The following is a 23,513-nucleotide window of genomic DNA, read 5'->3' as shown; positions in this document are numbered from 1 at the left end:
TTATTATTTTAATTTAATACTGTGAAGCTGCTTTGATACAATCTGTATTGTGAAAAGCGCTATACCAGGGGTGCCCAATCCTGCTCCTGGCGATCGACTGTCCTGCACAGTTCATCTCCAACCCTAATCAAACACACCTGAAGCAACCAATTAAGGTCTTCAGAGCACGTCAGGATCACTTGAAAATTAAAGGCAAGTGTGTTTGATTAGGGTTGGAGATGAACTGTGCAGGACAGTCGATCGCCAGGAGCAGGATTGGGCACCCCTGCGCTATACAAATATTCTTGACTTGACTTGACTCCAGCTCCCCTCTATCCAATCCCTGTTGTGGGAGAGCCCTTTTATGGTTGATTGTGTCAGCCCTTTGCCTTGGACTAAATCAGATAAACAGTTTCTACAAAGAGTGATGCGGAGATGAACTGTGCAGGACAGTCGATCGGCAGGAGCAGGATTGGGCACCACTGATGTACAGGGTGTAGTTTCAGGTGTGACATGCTTAATGTATTTTACTAACAAACTTTGCAAATTTATGTCTGCAGACATTCTTTACAACTTAAAAGTACTTAGTCTGCTCAGTTATACAGTAACTTTAAGCACAAGTCAACCTGCCATACCAAACAAGACCACAGAGAGACACCAAAGTATTGCATATAGCTACTATACGGATCCATTCAGAATTATTAAACACCAAAATACAAATGACAAATAAAAACATTCTGAATGTGTGGAAACGCAGTGATCCGCAGGCGGATCGATGTCATCAGTGAACATTTCCTCTGTCAGAACAAGCAATCATGTCTACGTTTGGAGCATCTGATGCCCATAAACACCACTGATCCTCACAAACGTCTCCAAAACAAGCTTTTCTCTGAGCATCCGTTATAAAACACACACACACTGGTTTTCTTTATCCAACTGAGAGATGTAGTTTGCGTATCTCATGTTCATGAAGCGTTTGGGGTGTTTTGAGCCGCCGTTCAGTATGTATTTCACACAGCGCAATGATAAATGCTTGGGCTGCTCCAAAACATCACAATACGTACGAGAGGTGGTGCTTTGTTAATTATTTTATTTAACGTATTAATAATAAAATGTATGAATTATATTAATACCATTGTTCCGAATATAAGATGCTGAATATAAGACGACCCACTTGCCTGTCAGTGTCTTTGAAGTGGACGCTTTTAGGAATGTGGTAAGCTTTTCTTTGACTGGTTGCACCTTTCCGACTGTCTTTTAGGGCTAGCCATTTTCTAACATTACACTCTGACAGACCCTATTTCTTAATGAGAGTTGTTTGATGACTCCTATGTGTTTATCAGTCCTGAGGGAAACACTCGTTTTACACGTATTTGGCGCTCCTATTGTTGCAGGTGTATATTCAGTGAAGTATGTCACTAAACTGGATTTACTAAGGGGATATTGTAAGGTTTCTTTAACACCTAGAGCCTCCGGTATCTCAGCATTTGTAACACCTGATTCATTTTTACAGTACTCTATAATGACGTTTGGGATGCAAAATGCTCCTGCTATGTTCCAGCGGCTAGTAAATGTGGTCCCAGCCGATTTGCTAAATTGTAATGCCTATCTTTATGATTTGGCAATTTACTCTCCTGATTAGTTACATCATGTTAATACTCTTAGGTAAGTATTTACTTGTATTACAGGAGCTACTCTGACTAATGTGGCCTTAACAATATTCTGTGTAGTTATTTAGTACCTATATACATTTATTTTAGATTGGCAAGTTAACCCTCTGAGCCCGAAGATCGCACTGATGTGCTCTCTTGGATTTTTTCCTCACAACCCCGTGAACAACATAAAATACTCGGTAACACTTTACAATAAGGTTCATTTATTAAACATCAATTAATGTATTAACTAACATGAACTAACAATGAGCAATACATTTGTTACAGTATTTATTAATATGTGTTAATGTTAGTTAATATGAATAAAGCTGTTCATTGTTTGTTCATGTTAGTTCACAGTGCATTAACTCATGTTAACAAGATTTTAATAAAGTATTAGTAAATGTTGAAATGAACATTAACAAAGATGAATAAATGCTGTATAAGTGCAGTTCATTATTAGTTAATGTTATCTAATGAAGTTAACTAATGTTAACTAATGAACCTTATTGTAAAGTGTTACCAAATACTCTGTAATTTCAGGCCAAACATACAAGTCATTATACATATTTATAAACTGTAAAGGGTCTACTTTTATTTGTGCACACTCACAATAACAACAAATCTTTGTGTTTTTGTAAAATAAAGAAAATGAACAGGGTGTGCGTTCAGCTGTTGCGGTCTCCACGAGAATCTTTCTGAAAGATGTCTAAATAATGAACAGAAACTCAGTCAAACACTTATCACACAAACATGAAACGTATGTCTGAAAAAGCTTGAAATGTCTACTTTTAAATAAAATAAAATCACATTTAAAACAAATATTCTCCTGCAATGTAATATGTATGAAACTAAAGAGCTGTACAGTTTCTCCTGGCTCAGCTAATTATCGTTAATGTGACACACCCACGCACAGAGCGCGCTATTCATAAGATAATGTGTTGAGGTGATTATGCGAAATGGTAAACAGATACCATAAAAAGCTTTATCATCATGTTGAGGTGAGGAAGCTCTTCAGCTCGTCCTGGATAGTGACAAAGAGATCACATTTTCCTCAGAAGAAGAGCGGGGCGTTTGCATTTTGAATAGCGATTTGATCCAGCTGTGGATACAATTTTGGATGAGTACGTTTTTATTTATATTCGTTGGACTATTTCCAGACTTCTATTTGGATATATTTTTAAAAAGCAATTTATTCCTGTGATGTACATCATAGCTCCAGTCTTCAGCTTCACATGATCCTTCAGAAATAATTGTAATATGCTCATTTGATGTTAAAGAAACATTTCTTATTATTATGAATGTTGAAAACCGATTCTTTGATGAATATAAAGTTCAAAAGAACAGCATTTATCTGAAAAATAAATCTATTGTAACATTATTCACTACCGTTCAAAAGTTTGGGCTCAGTAAGAGTTTAGTTTTATGTTGTTGTTTTAAAAAAAAAGGTCTCGTAGCTCTCACGGAGGAGCGGAAGTATAAAAGGAGGAGCGACGACAGTGGAGATCGAGAGAGGAACAGGCCTGGACTTATGTTGTGTTTTGTTTATTTTTGGTATTAAAGTGTTAACTTACGCCGGTTCCCGCCTCATTCTTCCCAAAACATTTAACCTCGTTACAGTGACATTAAAGAAGACATTTATAATGTTACAAAATCTTTCTATTTCAGATAGAATTTTTTTAACAACTGTTTTCAACATTGATAATAATCAGAAATGTTTATTGAGCAGCAAATCATATTAGAATGATTTCTGAAGGATCATGTGACACAGTAGACTAAAAGTAGCTAAAAAAAAAAAAAAAGTTAGAACGGTAGTGTAGGTCTAAAGTTTTTAAGTAAAGTCTTTGTGTAAAGAAAATGTTTAGTCAGATTACTTCTTTTAACTTAAACTTGATTTTGTGTACAAGCTAAAACAATACATTCAATTATTAAGTCTCCTCACATTCATTCTCTATAGTTTCCTCGGTCACATTCCTCATTCAGGGGAGGGTCTCTTCAGGTGTGAATCACAGCATTATTCATGATGCCCTCCCCGCATACAGCCATTCTGACATTTAGTGTCTTAGAAAAGTTAAATGACTATATTGTTTTTTTTAAGGAGTGATCAGGATGGTTTTCACATTGTTTTGAAGAAAGAATTATAGGCAACAAGATCCGGTTTTGAAAAGCCTTTATAAGTACCGGTATTTATTTTCAAAACCACGCTTAAACATTGTTTTCTCAAAACTACAAACGTTTATGTACATGTGTTGCTCACATATTACTGTAGCCCTGTTTGTGCTGAATACAGTGTAATCAGACTTTAGCCATTAATATGTTTTTAAGCAACTGAAAAAAGCACAAATGTCAGAGCATGTCAAAACTTCTTCAGGACCCCAAAATACCCATATGGGCCAAGACTGAGAGAGCTAAATGGAGCTACATGGAAAAATATCCAAACAAGCCATTTTGAAATTTTGCTGTTTTCATGAATACAAAGGTTGGGTGACCCTCCCCCTAGACTAAAAAAAGCTGAATGACCCTCCCCTCAACAAAGAATAAAAAGATATGACCCCCCTATTTTCCTCTTGTGGTCCATTCCATACATACCGAACTAAGTGTGAAGGATACATACAGACTTTTCCAGTGTGATCCAGGTAGATAAGAAATGATATCAAAGAGCAAATTGGAATATAAGGAAAAACATATTTTAATAAACAAAAGTAAATTTAGTACAACAATTACAAGTCTGGTAAGAATAACAATGTAAAAACAAGATTAAAAATGTATGAATAAAAGGTTCAGAAACTTGAAAATGAAGTAAACACATGAATCCAAGTACTAATTTTAAAATATGACTAAGTCCAACTAAATATACTATGTATTGTATCTAAGTGATGAAATGTTTAGTACAGTAAAATAAGTAAGGTAAGGACGTGAGGTATGCAGAATGCATATACCATTTTGCCTACGTGACTATAAGATTCTGGGAAGTACCTTCCACAGTTGCAAAATGTTTAAGATATTTTAAGACTTATTTACAACTCTTTTGAGGCCAAAAAGCTTTCTTGTAGACATTCGAGAGCAAAGTGCACCCTCAGGTCAGGTCACATTCTTGCTAATCACACAGGAACCCCCAGTGAGCTATTGTGGTTTCAACACCACTTGAGATGTTCATTTAACAGATACTTGTATATGGAATTGAATATTGTCTTTAATCCTTTTCTAGCGTTTTTGATGAAGATGTAGATGAGCTCAAGAGTCTCCCTGATGAATGTAATAGAAGCCCACTAACTGTGATCTGAGGAGAATCTTAAAGGAGATGTAAGAGTCTCAATCTTTATCTGAGCCATTAGATGTATTTAAACTCTCAATGGCGTCCTGTTTAGAGTATTTTCTCCATTCATCTGGTATCTCACCACTCTCCTCAAATGTTTTATTGTAGCATTTTTCCAGATCTTTCTGGAATCTGCACACATACCACTTCCAGTAGGGCAGATCAGAGAGGTCAGGGGTGATGCTCCACTTTGCATAAACTCCTCCTGCTGTCCTGTAATCTCTACAAGGGAACCTTCCATCTGGTGTATAAAAATACTGATCACTTGCTACTAAATTTGTACAAATATCAGCACAGAGAGTCTTTGTTGAAATGCAATATGTGCCATTAATTCCTCTCAATCTGTGGAAAGCAACACTGTGATCTCCATGATGGTTTTCTATGATGTTGGTGCAGACGGCTTTACAGAACGGACACTGGACCCAACAGCACTGACAGAAGTGATCAATCAGAAGCTCATCTGGTCTAAACTTATAGTCCAGATTTGCTGGAAAAGTCTTTCTGTTCAATCTCCTGCTTATGTCAGACATTATTGCAGGAAGTTCTTTTCTTAACACATTTTCTAGGAGTTTAAAATCATCAACATCATGTTTGACTCCACTGAGGTCTTTTTCAGAGAAGATCAGGTCATCTGAGAGATGCTGTGTGAAACTCTTCACCCATAAACCAACATCTCCTCTGTTCACTTGAACATGTTCAGTAGATTCATGTGCTGCTTTTATTATCTTCTGCTGCAGGAGTTTAATGTTCTCCTTCATATTGGGAAAAACACTGACATTGAATTTATCAGTGATGTACCGACTGACTTCATCTCTGATGAAACTCTTGAAGTGATCTCTGGGTTTAAAAATGTAGTGCATGTATTTGTCAAAATCCTCCTCTTCTGCCAGTGTCTTCAGGATGTGTTTCTCCAGTTTTGATCTGTTTCCATTCAGTGATTCACAGTTTTTCATGATCTCATCTGTCAGATCTCTGGCAGTCTTCTTGTAGACACTCTGCTCAATGGGCTCTTTAAGTTTCTGACAGATGATCTCTCCAAAAATTGCAGCTGATGTTGCTCCATGACAGTATTTCTGGAAAATACTGTAGTATTGTTCTCTCTTCTTAACACATATTGTTTCCCTGAACAGTGTGTGTTGGTCAATGATCATCTTAATTGCTCTCTTACAGATGGTATAAACCAAATCCATGAAGAATTCATTCTTGAACTCATATTTCTCTGATCCTTCCTGATGTTCTGTTACTCTCTTATTGATGTAATCTGTAAGTAGTTGAATGCAGCTGATGTTGTAGCCCATCTTTGAAATGTTAAAGGACTCAATCATTCTGTCTGTCTGCTGAGCAACATCTGTGATTAAGGATCTTACATGGGTTTCATCCTCTTTAGAGAGACTGTGACTAAATGTCTCTTTAGTTGACCTGTCGGCATTTGTGAAAGATCCTGTAGATCCACTGGTTTTCTTTAACTGTATATAATCTGCATAACTGGTCACACAGAAAATATCCTTCCTCTTCCCTACAGGAGCACTTCCATAGAAATCACTGAGGATCTCTCTTACATCTGTCTTTATGTCAATATCTTTGATATGTCTGATTATCTTCTTCACAGACTGTTTCCAGAACAAATCAAACTTTTTCTTCAGTGTTTGTTCATCATTTGTTTTGTCTTTGAGTTTTAAGGCAAGTTCTTTGCTCTTTTCATAAAGAGTGTGTTCATGATATGTCCTCTGAGCATCAATCTTTTTCTTCAGGTCTCGCTGCTGAAGAATCTCATTTAATTTTCTTGTTGTTTCTCTAACAATGTTTTCCTGAACATCTTTGATTTTGATTTCAAATGATGGTTTCCACTGAATCAGTATATTAGCATCTGTGTCTTTCTCAAAGAATTCTGACATTGATTTCTCCACTTCCTCACTTGTCTTCTTCAGTTCCTCATAAATTGCTTCGTTTTCTATTTTGTTGTGAAGTTTGTTCTCAATTTCCATCATGGCACTGCGAAGCCTCCAGGACCACTTGCTGTATTTGGTCTCCAGTTTTCTATAGGCTGAAATCTCCAGAGAATTTCTGAAGCTGAAGACAAATCGTTCATTCAGTAAAGCATCCCAGAGATCTTTAATACGATCTTTTAGGTCTATCAGCATCATTCCATGTGACTTTGAGGCATGACACATAATAGTTTTCTTTAGTTCTTGAATATTCTCACAGTAGTTTGGGTTTGGTGGTGCCATCGGTGGGCTGCCCTCCCAGAGCTGAGCAAAATACTTCACATCATTCTGAACATCAAAGTCAATGACATCACTGAAACTTTCTGCATCACAGACTTCCTCTTCTGCAGCAAGTTTTGTCATCTCATCTAGTTTCTCCTGCAGTCGTCTCCTTCCCTGCATGTTTTTCTCTTCAGCTGTGACGTCTGAGACGTTCTGATGCACAAACACACAACTGGGATTCAGTTTGACCTTCTTCATCCTCAGGAAGGCCTGAACAACAATCTGAAGAATGTCCTGCATCTCAGATGAGTATTCTCCAAAGATGTTGATCAAGGTCAGGTTTGCAAGACCAGCAACAAATGTGGCCAATTCATTGTCTTGATCTCTTGTTGATCTTCCAGCCAGTTCTAGAGCATGAAGACCCTCAGTATCAACAACCAGAATATAGTCAAAGTTCATCTGTGTTTTCATCTCGTCTGAGACTTTGACCAGCTGCATGAAAGCTCCTCTGGTGCACCTGCCAGCACTGACGGCAAACTGGAGTCCAAACATGGCATTCAGCATGGTGGATTTCCCAGAGCTCTGAAGCCCTAAAACTGACAGAACAAAGACTCTCTGGTCTTCTAGTTTCTGGATGAGTTTATCTAGAACAGCAGAGATCCAGATCACAGGAACATGAGCAGCATCTCCATCCATCAGCTCCAGTGGAAATCCAGAGACCATCATCTCTGCTGCAAGACTTGGGAGAGAAGAGAAGTGAACCTGCAGATCTTTCTTGTTCTTCTTCACAGATGAACATGATTCATAGATCTGACCGATCTCCCTCATGATGTGCTCCAAACCAAAGGCTGTGGCTTGAAGTTTCTCAGATATTCTCTCAAGGTCAGTTTGTTCAGCTTTGATCTGCTCAGAAAGATCAGCTGATGTATGTTCATCCAGCATGATTCCAAGCCATTTGATGAAAAATATATTCTCATGTTGAGTATGTGAGTTCATTTGTTTTATAAAGATTTTTATAAACTCACTAATGTCAGATTCATGCTGCTGTTGACGGATTTCCTTCATTTCTGTTTTTTTACTACTTATTTCCATTTTTGCCTCCTCTCCTTGAGGTCGATGTAGTTCTTTGTTCTTCTGACTCCACTGATGCCACAGTTTCCCCTGATGAGGCAGAAATGAGTCTTTGATTTCGGTCAGATCTTTCTTCTCCAGTAAACTCATCATCTGCTGTGCTGCTTCTCTTCCTCTCCTGCATTCCTCATCATCTTCCTCATCTACTCTGACGTCTGAGTGTTTGGACAAATCTTCAAGTCTGAAAGTGGAAGATGATTCTGAGAGACAATCATTTATAGTTCTTCTGAGTTCTTCAGATACTTCTGACTGATTTCTGTCTATCAAAATGATTTTGAAATTCCCTTTCTTCATCTCAATTACAGTAGAATCATCCTCAGTAACAAGACAAATGATTGGCTTTCTGTTCCTGTACAGGTTTTGGATTATTGTTACATTTTTGTCATTGTTTTGAAGTTGTGGTAGAAGAACAACATTGACTGAGGCCATTTCAGTGAGGATCTGCAGCTGTTTCTCATGATCTCCTGCATCACCGTGTAGATTACAGAACGCAACACAGTCCGTGAATTTATCCGTGTTTTTCCCAGAGGGGCAGAACCAGGCGATCTCCACCACTCCGTCCATCAGGACTCTGGTCCTGCTGCTGCCTGGGCAGTTCCTGTGGAAGAACGTGTTGTGTTTCTCATTGATCAGACTGTTCATCAGCTGAGACTTGGATGAAGACACAGAGCCAAACCTGAAGAAAGACACCATTGGAGTTTGTGCCTTGTAGACCGGATGGGTTTGACTGATGATTTCGTTGTTGGTGTTTCTCATCTTCCAGCTCTTGTTGATTTGTCTAAATGTCCAGAGAGGAAACTCAATCTGTTGTGTGTCTGGATCAAGAACAAGCAGAGGCAGAGCGTACTGACACTGGGAGAGTTTAGTGACCATCAGCTGCCTCAGGAAAGCATCAGCACAATGAAACACGGCCATCTGAACATCCATCGGGTGAATGTGCTCAGACTGGCTTGTTCCTTTGTTAGACAAAGATATGTTATGAAAAACATGACTCTTGTCTTCAGATGAGTTATTGTTTATTTGTTGAGTGTGATCTTCCTCATTGGTCTCATTAGTGTTTATGTATCTTGCTCTGTAGTTCATCATCAGTAGTTTTTGTATGAATGTCTGAATCAGCTCCTCTTCAGCACAAGACTCTTGCGACTGTAATGAATGTGCAGATGTTAACTGAAGAACATCTGCAGCTCTCAGCTTATTGTGACACTTGCCTTCAAGAAGAAGTTTGTGAATCCATTTTCCATCCAGAGTATACATTTTTTGTGTGTCTTCCTGTTGTAGGTGTTGATCTGCTCTTACTTCTGCTGTTCCAACGTTCTTCCTTTCTCCCTTATTAATAGAGAATAATACAATCATTTAAAACCATGATCAATTATTATTATTAATATTATTATTATTACTAGGGGTGTGCCAGAAGCCGATATACCTTATTCGGAAAGGCACGGATAATGACTTCAAAGCGAATAGCGGATAAAGAATAATTCTGCTGAATGATTTTAGTCTGACAGAGTCACTCCTCGTGTTTACAGTATAACAGGCGAGCCAGGGGAAATCACGATATTATATATAAACCTCTAAAATCACTAGTGAATGAGTAAACGCTATGAATGAAATGAGCGCAGATCAAACCCGCATTGCTGTTGCCTCTCTGTCCGCCTGTCTCTCAGAAATCAGAGCTTGGAAAGAGTAAATCAACTACGTCAACTAAAAAAATACTACATTATACACATGTTCTACTATTTATATGTATATTTAAATTAGTTAAACCTTGTACGATATGATATTCTTTCAACTTCCATGTTCTCTAATCAGCAATTTATAGAGTCAGACTCCTCTTATTTGCAGTTCTCTTTTTTAACATTTATTATTACTGTTTTAATTAGAACTTTTTAATCACAAAAGGGGATTGACCTCTGGGGCCTATACCATCCCACATAGCAACATTTTGTCGGCCCAGATCCGGCCCACATCTGGCACTTGTGGAATGCGGATCTGGCCCACATGCAGCGTGGAATGACGGCCCGTGGGTGGCCCACTCCTGTTTGCCAGATCTGGGCCACAAGCAGGCCATAGCAATGCCACATGTCAGCCAAGAGCAAAGAAATAAACCAGAACTGGACCTTATCTGAGCCACAAAATCTGTGTATATTAAATATAAAGTAATTTCAGCCTTAGTAAAGCCTGTTAACAAGCAGAATCACTGAAGGAAAGAAGAGAACAGAAAAAGAGACGAGCAGAAACACAAGAACTAAAACTGACTTCAGTCACAGCCTTAGATGAAATCCACTGAAGAGAAAAGAAGACATTAAATCTGTGAAGATCTCAGAAGAGGAGGATTAAACAACTCCACAAACAGCATTACCAGCTTCACTTATTACTAACCAGACTGACTTTATTTCTGTCAGACGTCTACAGAAGTTTTTATTGTGAATTAACAGAGGTTTAACTCTGTTTCATTTAAAGTCACCATAACAGTGATTAGTGTTTCCATTAGTTGGGCTCTTAACTCTTATTATGTCTCTATAGCTGCTATGACAGTGTGTCAAACACATTTTCAGCAGCAAAGAAAGCCAATGTGAATCAGGTCAGGTGATGATGGTGATCTGTTGATGGTTTTATAATCATCATGAAATAGACTGATTCACAGATCTCTTTTGAATATACCAGTTGTGTTGTTCCATTAGTGTTTGCACATCACAAACCCTGTGTTACTGCAGCATGAGGTCTGGCAATATTACAACAATCAGTTAGAAGATTTTAACAAACACGATCACAAAAAACTAGCCTGCAATGACACACACAGACATCAACAATCAGTGTATGAATCTCATCAATGGTGACAATCAACAATATGTAGATAAACAGATCATTTCAGAACAGCACTGAAAATCTACTAAGTCACAACAAAAACAACAGCAACAAAATAAAAGCAAATATTTAGAATTAAACAAAATAATAGGACAATTCAGCTGCATAATTTATTCATGTTGCAATGCATGCTGGGAGTTTTGTTCAATGCTAGTACCCAGCATGCATTGCAGCAAGGTACTTTTGATTGTCACCATTGTTGATATTCATACGCTGATTATTGATGTCTGTGTGTGTTATGATCGATCAGATTTTTGTCCTCGTGTTTGTTAAAATCTTCAAACTGATTGTTGTAATATTCCCAGATTTCATGCGGCAGAAACACAGGGTTTGAGTATATGATTGGTATATAACCATCAACAGATCACCATCATCATCTGATCTCATTTCACTTTAGCTATCTTTACTGCTGCAAATGTGTTTAATAAACACACTGTCACAACAGCCAAAATGGTCAAGAAATATTTTAAGAGTTAAGAGCCCAACTAATGGAAACACTAATCACCGTTACGGTAACTTCAAATTAAACAGAGTTAACCCTCTTTTAATTCTCAATAAAACTTTTGTAGACGTCTGACAGAAATAAAGTCAGTCTGGTTAGTAATAAGTAAAGCTGGTAATGCTGTTTGTGGAGTTTTTTAATCCTCCTCTGCTGAGATCTTCACAGGTTTAATGTCTTCTTTTCTCTTCAGTGGATTTCTTCTAAGGCTGTGACTGAAGTCAGTTTTAGTTCTTGTGTTTCTGCTTGTCTCTTTTTCTGTTCTCTTCTTTCCTTCAGTGATTCTACTTGTTAACAGGCTTTATTAAGGCTGAAATTACTTCATATTTAATACAGGTTTTGTGGCTCAGATAAGCTCCATTTCTGGTTTATTTATTTGCTCTTGGCTGACATGTGGCATTGCTATGGCCTGCTTGTGGCCCAGATCTGGCAAACAGGAGTGGGCCACCCAAGGGCCGTCATTCCACGCCGCATGTGGGCCAGATCATCTTTCCACGTGTGCCAGATTTGGGCCGGATCTGGGCCGACACAATGTTGCTATGTGGGATGAAGCCGGTTTAGGTGGCTAGCCAGGTATGTTTCAGTTTAGTTTCCGCCAACCCTGGGTTTTAGGCACCATGAAAACGGTTTGGCTTTTAGCAATGTTCATCTTACACCATAGTAACTTACGCTCCACGGCTAACCTGGTAAAAGATAGAGTCACTCCACCTTTTTCTACTCCAAATTAAGGGTCACTATACAGCGAATGATTTTTAAAGACAAAATCGTCTGGCTTTTAGTAATGCTTATTTAGAATAATGAATTTGTATGATATAGATATTTTTAATGTAATTATTATACCCTTAATCGATCACACATGTAAAGGATTGCCTATGCGAGACTGTCGGTTAGAAGATATTTAAATAAATGTAATAATCATAATAAAAACAAAATTATTTGATCAGTTATACAATATTTGTTTAGTGATAACTATGAAGAAAACAGAGGCTGTAAATCCATTGGCATAACAGTCTTCTCAAGTAATTGTACAAACTTCCAGGTAAAGCCCAATTACGGTTTTATCCAAATACAGATACAAATAATTTTGAGATTGTTACAGATACAGTAACAATTTTACAATTTTCTGTGCATTCAATCAAAACACTTTCAGTGTAACTGTAGTTCATCAAAATATTACTTTCTGTTTCCCTTAATGGGATATTATACTAGATAAATGTAATGACAAACAATGAAGAACATGAAAGGGATCTCTCCAGGTTTCTCTGAACACTCACCTGAACTGAATCATCTGTTTCAGCACAGATTTTCTTCATCTCCTCCTCATCCTCTCTTTCATATTCCTCTCTCTCCTCTCTGTTTTCACCTGGTAATTTTAATTTTAGTGGAAAGCATAAGCTATAATGCACATATTTACAGCATTTATATTCACAGATACGTTAAGTTTATGGTAAAAAAAAAGTGCTTAAATAATAAGTCAGAAAAATATTACCCACTCTTAATTTCTTGGTCCCTTATACTTTGCTGAAAGACACATTTGATTCTTATTAACAACTGAATAAATGATTATATTGGCAATAAAGGGAAAAGTTATATATAAATTACAAGTCACTCTCATAAAGATACATTTATTTCTATTCAATCACTTAATAAAAATATGTTTTTCTTTAGCTGATATTTGATAAATGATACTCATACCTCTGTGACGACACTAATCACGGCACTGTCTATGGTGTAGTTGAGTTTCCCCACTGCTGCACATTTGATTTCATACTCAGTTCCTGGTCTCAGATCAGTCAGAGTAACTGTGTCTTGATCCTTCAGCACAGGTTCAGATGTCCAGACTGTGTCCTGCTTCGGTTTATACAGTAATCTGAGCTCCTCTGTAGCAGGACATGAAGGAGAAACCTTCAGAACCAGAGTGTCACCTTTGACCTTTTTAGTGATTGGACAGACTGGTTGAGATGGAGGAGTAAAGCAAACAGCTTCATCATATCCATGTTTATACAGGAGAATGCAGGAACCAGGATTATTCTCCGTTTCCTTTGAGGAGACTATAAATTTAGTGGATGGACTGGCATGTGACATCATTAGCTCCTTAAACATTATTAAATGTTCTCTCATCTTCTCCCTGATGGTTCCAGTGAGCCACGTCAAAGCGTGAGGAGACGTTTCTGGATTCTTCCACACTGTTTGAGTTTTCAGATAATTTTCTTGTTCAGAAAGCTGCTTGTCTGGCTGCTCAAGAGAACTAAACATGTAGCAAACCACATTCTCCACCTTAATATCTGACAAAACTGTGTCTAAGCTCATTTTCACTTCAGCTCCACAGTCCAATAATTGTTGAAGAAACTCCCCAACTGTATTTAATTCTTTCTCTTTATATTTTATCCACTCCATAAGATCCTGTGTGTTAAATGGAGACTTCTCGTGAGCTTGTAGAAGATCGGTCAAAGCACACGTTTCTTCTTCACAGGCTTGAACTGACCGGATCAGCGAATTAATTGTCTTATCGAAAACTTGTCTGTAGATTTGGCAGTAACGTCTCATATCTTCAATCTTTTTGTGACATGCACTAAATGTAGTTATCCTAGTGTCTTGCAAAAGTTCACTGCACTTGTTTTCGGTAAAAGTCAGATTTTCAATGACAGAATCTGTTGCCATGATTAGCTTCTTCTCTATGACCCTTAGATGGATGACATCACTGTCTCTGGTGTAGTTGAGTTTCCCCACCGCTGCACACTTGATGTCATACTCAGTTTCTTCTCTCAGATCAGTCAGAGTAACTGTGTCTTGATCCTTCAGCACAGGTTCAGATCTCCAGACTGTGTCCTGCTTCGGTTTATACAGTAATCTGAGCTCCACTGTAGCAGGACATGATGGGGGAACCTTTAAAATAACAGTGTTTTCTTTGACCTCTTCAGTGACTGGACAGGCTGGTTTGGATGGAGGAATAAAGCAAATAGCTTCATTACATCCATTTTCATACAGGAGAATGCAAGAACCTGGATTATTCTCCATTTCATTTGAGGAAACAATAAACTTGGCTGGTTCACGGTCTTTTGAATCAATCAAATTCTTAAATATATTTAAGTTGCTCCTCATGACCTGTAGGATCTCAGTAGTTAGCCAAGACTTTTGCTTTGAATCAGGGCTTTTCTCATCAGTTCCTCCTTGTGTTGAAGGACTTAGATATACCTTTTGTTTAAGGAGCACATCTGAACAGTCCAGTGAGGTGAATGTGTAGCTGACCAGATTTCCAACTTCCAGATCCATCAAGATGGTATCTAGGTTGACTTCTACCTGTGCACCAGCATTCTTCAGCTGTCTGAGGACTGTGTTGATGATATTAGACTCTTTCTCTCTTACTTTCAGCCATTCTGCAAGGTCATGTCTTCTGAATGGAGATTCATTGTGTTCTTGAAGAAGATCATTCAGTGTGGTTTCCTTAATCACATTACCACGGATGTTTGGCAGCAGAGATCCAAGTGTCTTCACAAGTTTCAACTTGTACTTGTAGCAGTTGTGCTTCATGTGCAGAATTTTATCATGAAATGCAGCAAAAGTCAGAGCAGGCGAGTCTTTCAGAAGGTCACTGCATTTCATCTCTGTTGTATTTAAACTCTCAATCACTGATTCAATCTCCATTGTTAGATCCATGCTGATGTCTTTATGAAGTTTTGAAGCTCTTGAGTGAAGTTTGTCCAGAGGATAAAGCCAAACTCTCAGTGGAACCGCCAGCTCTTGGTTTTCTTTCAGCAGTTTTGGAAGATCAGCAAAAACCTTCAACGCATCTTCAAAAGAGGTCGGGTTAGACGGTAGCTGGAAGTCGCCATAAAATGTACAAGTGAATTTTTTGACTGCAGTTTTCTGATTGTGATTTACACTTAGATCAATGTTTGCATCTACTGAAACGATGCCTTGTAGTTTCTCAAGAGCCACTTTTACTTCTCCTTTTACTGTTTTTTTGTCCTCATCTGAGGAAACCTCTCTATCAAACACAAAGCAGGCATCTGCTCCATACAGTACTGCTGTCACCACATGTGTAGCTGTATCATCATCCTTAGCATTATTTCCAGAAGGCAAATGATTCATGGTCAGTTCTTCAAACCTGCTGGTTGAATGATAATGTAGCGTCAGTCTCTGCTGTTTGAAAGACATCTTGGTGTCTTTGAGATATTTTGCTGCTCCACTAACATGGATGAGATCGCCTAAAAGACTCAGTTTAAGTCCACCGTCAATATTTAGTATTTTAGATTTGTCCTGAATGGAGTCTGAAGCTGTAACATTGAACCTTGTATTAATTTGGGAATGAGCGGTAATATTCTGCTGCAGCTGCTCTTTACTCCAAAGTCTGACCCCTGCAACAGGAAAAATGTGTTTTAACTCAACAGTGAATTTATTATAAATTACATTTTGTATAAAAAATATAGAGAGACAAATTCTGAAGTTGGTTGATTCAGTTTAAGACAATGAAAGATGGGAAAATGTTTGTTTGCTTCGGTTTATGGGGTATTTGACTAGAATATACAATATAAAGAAATTTTCAGCAAAACAAACATATTCATGGTTATTTCTAGCCTTGTTGAGTTGACTTGTAAAACATTGGCATTAGAAAGAACAAATAAAGTGTCTTGAGGATCAAATATTGTAGACTCTGTATATAAAGAAGGCCCAAATGAAGAGGGATGCAACACAGGAACTTTCTTGACAGACACTTAAGACAAAAGCAGTGGGCCACCAAGTCCTGACCCTGACTCCAACCAGTGGGGATGAGAGAGAGCCAGACTTAGAAAGTATCTGGGAATCAGCTCCAAGGAGAAGACAGCCTGAAGGGACCACTGGGTGGCATAGGCAGGACCAGGTAGGAGGCAGTGACAGGGACAGACCACCCTGACAACCAGACAGAAAACAGGCCAATCACGAGTTAAGGGCTCAGGTACTGGGCAGAAGCCCAAGACAACCGGTGAGCAGAGGAACCTCAGGCGGGGCAGGACTGGAAAGAGCACTATAACACACAAGGCATACAGCACAACAGGACAGTATAAGACAAGGCACCACAAGTTGAGAACAAAGGCACAAGACAACAAGGTGAGTCAGAGCACAGTAAATGATTAAACCAATGACTAGAAAAACTGGTCAGAAGAAATAACTAAAGCAAATAACTAAAGTAGAACACTAGACCAAAAAACTCAAGTAATTAGCTAAAGCAGACGACTAAAGAAAATAATAGTAGAATAGAAAAGAGGCTAGAAAAAGTAACACTAGTTACATAGGTAACGTCTTGGTTACATATGTAACCCTTGTTCCCTAAAGGAGGGAATGGAGACGTCAAGTCGGAACATTCTGATGAATTGAGATCTCGCCTGAGAGCCCAGTCGTCTAGTGTAAACATAACAAGCCAATGCACATTGGCATGCAAGATTTGTATCACACAGCACGGGTATAAATCTGGAAGATATGGAAACAAATTTTTTTGGGGGAGCGTCACGTTCAACTTCACAACGGAACACACCGACGAATGGGGATCCCGTTTCCGCGACCTTCATGAAGACGTGAGGTCACAAGGACAGCCAGAAGGGGAGGACTTTGTACTGATATGCCCGCCCTTCGAACGCAAGGCGTAGGAACAGTCTGTGTCGAGAGAGAATCGAGAGTGCCCAACAGTGGGGCAGAGAGGTGGAATGCAGGGACCCAACTCGGATTGCAAAGCGGCCCGAAGTGGGGTCTGAATGTGTGTTGCAACACTTATCTGGTTCCACGGTTGGGCAGAGGGTGCGTGAGGAGGCTTCCTTGCGTCCTCAAAACACACGCTGCTGCTTCCTGCTGGCGTCAGAAGAGGGGGCTGAGGATGGCAAGGCATCGCGTCCTCCTGCGCGGGAAGAGCAGCTCCTTTTATATCCGGGTCGCTCGTCTAAGGGGTGGTGTTCCACCGACCATTTGAAAGATTAGCGGGGGCTCGACGTCACGGCTGAGCTGGCCGCTTCCGGAATTCACAGAACCACAGTTACCTACGTAATTTGCATTCTGTTTCATTCCTCCTGGCCACCAGAGGTAGTGCTGAAGCATTAGTGAATGACTCCTACCAACACAGTCATGAACAATGCCACTGACTTGCTAAATAGTCAAGGTTGCTCCGGAAGAACTGGTGAACTGACAGCATAAGGGGTAGCAACAATGACCTTGTAGAAGCATGCAACAACACATGTATTACTCCTTAACAGACAACGCATGTAATTCGCTAAAAAGCTTAGCAGAAGTGATGGCCAACAAAAAAAGCAGTTTTCAAAGATACCTACTTAAAGTCAGCTGTCTTGCAAACAATCAACAAAACATAGTCACATACAAAGGCCTTAACTGTCTCACACCCTTTTAAAAACTACCAACAAGTGTATGAGAACCAAGAGAAGAACCATTAATTGATACATGATACACAGAAATGGCCACAACATATGGTACAGAAGTCATTCCGATGTAAGTAATTGATTGCACTGGAATCAGGCAATTATTTGCCTCATTTTCCACGAGACCCAGTTTCCGCACATGCTCCAAAAGCAGCCTGGTGTTGTGGACATCTTGCTGTCTCTTGGGGGCAGACAGCAGCTAGTCATCCAAACAAGGCAGGATTCGCATCCCTCTGGACCATAGCAGATAAAGAGCTACAGTCAATGCACCTTGTGAAGAAAACCAGAGACAGTGGGACCAGAGACAGACTGAATGGTAGGACCTTGAATTGGTAGCGCTCTTCCTTGAAACTGAATCTAAGAAACTGAGAAACCATCTGAGGATGACCATCTTAGAAACCATCCGAAAAGGACAGAGTTAGTCCTGACTAAACCAAATCAATAATACACTCAAAAAAATAAATTGTTGAATGAACATGATTTAATCGTATCACCCATTATGCATCTAAGCAAGATTTGAATAATTTATTTGAACACAATATTGGTTTGTAAATTGAACATGATTGTAATATGTCAATGTAACTTCTTTGCAACTAATTGAATCAACATGTTTGCATTGTGTTAGACTAATCAAATGTATTCTCATTCACTCAAAGCACAGGAAAGCAGAATCACCAAAGGAGAAAATCAAATATTTAAGTCACCATTATGGAGATCAGTGTGTGTTTTAGTTGGGCTCTTCACCCTTAAATTATTAACTTTAAGTATTGTTTGGCTGCTGTACATGAGTTATAACAGCCAGATGAACAAATAGGAACGGTGATCTGATGGTGTTGGTTGTGTATTAACATAACCATTATTTCACAATTATTTAACCTGAATCACTGAACTCATATAGAGTCCAATTTATGAGTTAGGTTTATTTTATTAATTTTAGCTGCATAATATGTTTAGCCTTTTCAATGAAATTAAACGATCAAATCAATTAAAATAAAAAATATATACACACATTTCTTTTTTAGGCACACACAGACATCAAGGTTTAACATATGAATCTCAGCAATGGTGAGAAACAGATCACCTCTGATCATAAGCTCATTATTTATTCATGCAGCAATGCATGATGGGAGCTATGAATGAGTTTTGATTGGTGCAACACAGGATGCACTGCAATATGCTTTATAAATGTCACCATTGTTGAGATTCATACACTGATTCTTGATGTCTGTGTGTGCCTAAAAAGAAATGTGTACATATATATATATATATTTTTATTGATTGTTTTAATTTCATTGAAAAGGCTAAACCTATTATGCAGCTAAAATTTATAAATTAAACCTAACTCATAAATTGGACTCTATATGAATTCAGTGATTCAGGTTAAATGATTGTGAAATAATGGTTATGTTAATACACATTCAACACCATCAGATCACCGTTCCTATTTGTTCATCTGGCTGTTATAACTTATGTACAGTAGCCAAACAAAACTTAGTTAATAATTTAAGGGTGAAGAGCCCAACTAAAACACACACTGATCTCCATAATGGTGACTTAAAAATTTGATTTTCTCCTTTGGTGATTCTGCTTTCCTGTGCTTTGAGTGAATGAGAATACATTTGATTAGTCTAACACAATACAAACATGTTGATTCAATTAGTTGCAAAGAAGTTGCATTGACATATTACAATCATGTTCATTTTACAAACCAATATTGTGTTCAAATAAAATATTCAAATCTTGCTTAGATGCATAATGGGTGATACGATTAAATCATGTTCATTCAACAATTTATTTTTTTGAGTGTAGAACCTCCAGCTGCTGAAAAAAATAGTATGAGCCTCCTGGGGGAACATCCACATCATCAAAATTATCTTGAATAAAAGAATCAGAAGCACTTGTAGAGAGCACATCAAATTCAGCATGATGTACACTGTAAAAAAGAAAACATAGATTATATTTATATTTAATTAATTAAAATGAAGCAACAGATTACAAGCAATATTATTAATTAAATTTAACAAATTAAAATTGAGTAATAATTAAATTAATTCCTTAAATGTTAACCATTTAAAATGAGTAAAATTTACAAAATATATGTTATTGCCAACATTGAAGACACCTGATGTTAACAAGCAGAATCACTGAAGGAGAAAACCATAATTAAAGTCACCATTATGGAGATGAGTGTGTGTTTTAGTTGGGCTCTTCACCCTTAAATTATTAACTTTAAGTTTTTGTTTGGCTGCTGTACATGAGTTATAACAGCCAGATGAACAAACAGTGAACTTATGGTGTTGGTTGTGTTTTAACATAATCATTATTACACAATCATTTGACCTGAATCATTGAACTCAAATGGAGTCCAGTTTATGAGTTACGTTAACTTTATTAACTATAGAAGTACTGGTCTTGTACACCATAATATTTTTAACTTTTACAATGTAATCCGAATAATTTCTAAAAATATTCTCTTATACAAAAACAAAACAAACAAACAGACATCATGAATCAGCCTGTGCATCTCAACAATGGTGACATTTATAAAGCATGTTGCAGTGCATTCTAGGTTGCACCAATCAAAACTCATTCATGGCTCCCATCATGCATTGCTGCATGAATAAATAATGAGCTTATGATCAGAGGTTGTCACCATTGCTGAGATTCATACGCTAAATCATGATGTCTGTGTGTGCCTAAAAAAAAACACACATATATTTTTTATTATTATTGATTTCATCATTTGGATTTCATTGAAAAAGCTAATCATATTATGCAGCTAGAATTAATAAAATAAATCTAACTCATAAATTGGACTCTACATGAGATCAGTGATTCAAGTCAATGATTGTGAAATTGTGAAACACAACCAACACCATCAGATCAACGTTTTTATTTGTTCTTCTGGGTGTTATAACTCATGTACAGCAGCCAAACAAAACTTAAAGTTATTAATTTAAGGGTCAAGAGCCCAACTAAAACACACACTCATCTCCATAATGGTGACTTTAATTATGGTTTTCTCCTTCAGTGATTCTGCTTGTTAACATCAGGTGTCTTCAATGTTAGCAATAACATATATTTTGTAAATTTTACTCATTTTAAATGGTTAACATTTAAGGAATTAATTTGATTAATTATTACTCAATTCTAATTTGTTAAATTTAATTAATAATATTGCTTGTAATCTGTTGCCTCATTTTAATTAATTAAATATAAATAAAATCTATGTTTTATTTTTTACAGTGTATAGGTTAAAAAGAGGAACTAAAAGGCGTTTCCTCAATTATCTTACTTGAACCCTCTTTGTCATGTTATAGTTTCAGACATGGCAGGCTCCACAATCTTCACTGCAACAGCCTATCACGGCCTTACTAAAAATAAAGTTAGGCTAAGTATGTGACGTAGCCTATGTCTGTGTAGCCGCTCAACAGTTACCGCGCATTTTTGAAAGCTGGATGATTTTTCGCCGGCTTACTCGCTTCAGTACGTCATGGATATCCGTAAGTGGTTGAAAAGCCCACCAACAGTCTCCTCTGCCAAATTGGATACGACACCGACGCCTCCTGATGTTGTAGTTGGAGAAGGAGACCCTGGACGACAGTCTGAGCCTGATGCTAGTAGCTGATGAGGAAGTTCTGCTTGGAGAAACGCCGTCCCCCGCTGTACTGACAGGAGGGACTGGAGATAGCGCTGCCTCCACTCAAAGTACCGGTAGGTTGAAAGTCTCTGTGCGTGTGTGTGTGTGTGTGTGTGTCTCATGTCAATGCATATCCCTCTGTTGACTGCTTTAAAATGCAATGTTTGAGAGATGCTTCTGGTGTTACATCTAATATGTTGTATAGTCAAGTGTTTTATGGATATTCATAACATTGCTTCTATGTAATGTGGTGTAGGCTACAGGCTACCAGGTCATATTGCTGTTGGTTATGTTTAACGTGATGATTACATGCTGCGCGAATAGAGTATACAATTATTAGTGCTCAAACACTGCCTCTGGTGGTCAGGAGGAATGAAACAGAACTAGCGTACATGACTTGAGCCAAGATCACAAAGCCATGTGATCAAGCACAAAACAAACATTGAAACATGAAACAAGGACAATTCAGACAAGTGTGCTAGGGCAAAACTCTAACATAGACTATGTAGGCTACCTCTAGTGCAGGTCTGGTTTAGTCTCTTATATGTTAATATTAGTTATCAGATTGAATATATATATAGGTACCTGGTATTAATTCGTCCTTTCTGCAGTCATACAGCATACCAAGCTGGAAGGGTCTCCCAAGAGCTGCTGTTTCAATCACATTAACTCCCACTGAATCCATACTAAAGACAAAACACAGAGCAGAAACAGATCATGAGGGTACAGTTACTGTAACATCACTAATTAACTCCCACATATTAAAATATGTTGATATAAAAGGATAAAGTTAAAGTGTCTTCGATGTACAGTCTTAGAAAGTATGCCATTTAATGCAGCACTGACATTAAAAATATTCTGATTTAAATATCAGTCGCTGGAGAGAGATTGTTTTTTTTCCCTATGTATAGAAATAAAGAAAAAGATGAATGGTAATGTTATTTTATGAGCATTAATCTGAAAAAATACATATTTTTGTTTTAATCTTTGTGTTTAAACAAGCATTGGAAAATATAGAGTACTTAATAGCTGTTATTGTGAGACCTAAATCTGCTACTTCACCACTTTAATTTCTCTACCATCTTTTTCTGACTAATTTTCTTTCTGGAGTTCACAGTTCCTGCTTTACCCATTATTAAGACCTTGTCGTCATGTTTACACTACATCATCATGTTTATAATGAATTATAACCTGCAAACCAGGTAGAAACATTATCATATTAAGAGAAACAAGTTCCAGTGTGAGACATAAATGTACAGCAACCATTCTTCATTTATTTTATTGTTAGAAACCCTTTCATGTTTGTAACGGTGTAGCATTTATTTTTAGCATGATGCGTCACTCACTTTCTCTGTTCCTCAAAGCTCCTTCTTCATTTTTATCTTAAGGAGTTGGAATTGTGTGTTTTTTCTTCATAGGACTCATAAAAGTAAGACCATGTTTAAATGTTTCTTAAACACTTTGAAATTAATTTGAAGAGATTTCCTTCCGTGCCGAGATGCGATTGTCTTTCAAAAGCTGGTCAGATTCACACTTTCAGTTTCAGTTAAGCTCCTCCCACTCAAGAGGAAACTTACAGACCACAAACCGTAACATCTACTATAAAGGATGAGGAGTGACATTACAAAATGAAAGAATCTATGTAGTCATTCAATTGTTTTAAAAATGTATTCATGTGTAAAAATTATTAAAATTAAATAAAAAATGTAAATGCTCCCTCGCCCAATTTCTTAATCTAATTGCCAAGTCATTGAACACTTGACGCCAAAGCAACCACTGAACACAAATCAAATAAACAATGACCAGTTCATTAGTAGCTTTGA

At 37.7% G+C, this 23,513-nt stretch overlaps 1 protein-coding gene across 2 annotated transcripts; it reads right to left on the bottom strand.

Moving 5' to 3' along the window:
• Nucleotides 1-4,304: 4,304 nt before the first annotated feature.
• Nucleotides 4,305-23,228, bottom strand: LOC306999939 (interferon-induced very large GTPase 1-like). Of its 2 annotated transcripts, XM_079615064.1 has the most exons (6): nt 23,037-23,228; nt 22,276-22,376; nt 13,345-16,007; nt 13,143-13,170; nt 12,924-13,012; nt 4,305-9,611 (listed from the first exon to the last, which is right to left on the bottom strand). In XM_079615064.1, the coding sequence occupies exons 2-6, from the start codon at nt 22,373-22,375 to the stop codon at nt 4,944-4,946; spliced, it is 7,548 nt and encodes a 2,515-aa protein (XP_079471190.1). In that variant the 5' UTR covers nt 22,376; nt 23,037-23,228; the 3' UTR covers nt 4,305-4,943. The 2 variants fall into 2 exon arrangements, with proteins under 2 accessions (XP_079471190.1, XP_079471191.1); XM_079615065.1 differs by lacking the exons at nt 22,276-22,376; nt 23,037-23,228 and adding an exon at nt 17,162-17,255.
• Nucleotides 23,229-23,513: the final 285 nt, after the last annotated feature.

The sequence above is a fragment of the Phoxinus phoxinus genome, assembly GCF_949152265.1.
Source record: "Phoxinus phoxinus genome assembly, chromosome: 1".
NCBI classification, from domain to species: Eukaryota; Metazoa; Chordata; class Actinopteri; order Cypriniformes; family Leuciscidae; genus Phoxinus; species Phoxinus phoxinus.
This window is presented reverse-complemented; position numbering and strand designations above follow the sequence as displayed.

Coding starts and splice junctions, on each gene's coding strand:
- LOC306999939 (XM_079615064.1), bottom strand. CDS start 22,375: ATGGATTCAGTGGGAGTTAATGTGATTGAAACAGCAGCTCTTGGGAGA. Junction 16,008..22,275: donor AAAGGACGAATTAATACCAG/GTACCTATATAT, acceptor TTCCTGTTGCAG/GGGTCAGACTTTGGAGTAAA. Junction 13,013..13,142: donor AAGGGACCAAGAAATTAAGA/GTGGGTAATATT, acceptor TAAAATTACCAG/GTGAAAACAGAGAGGAGAGA.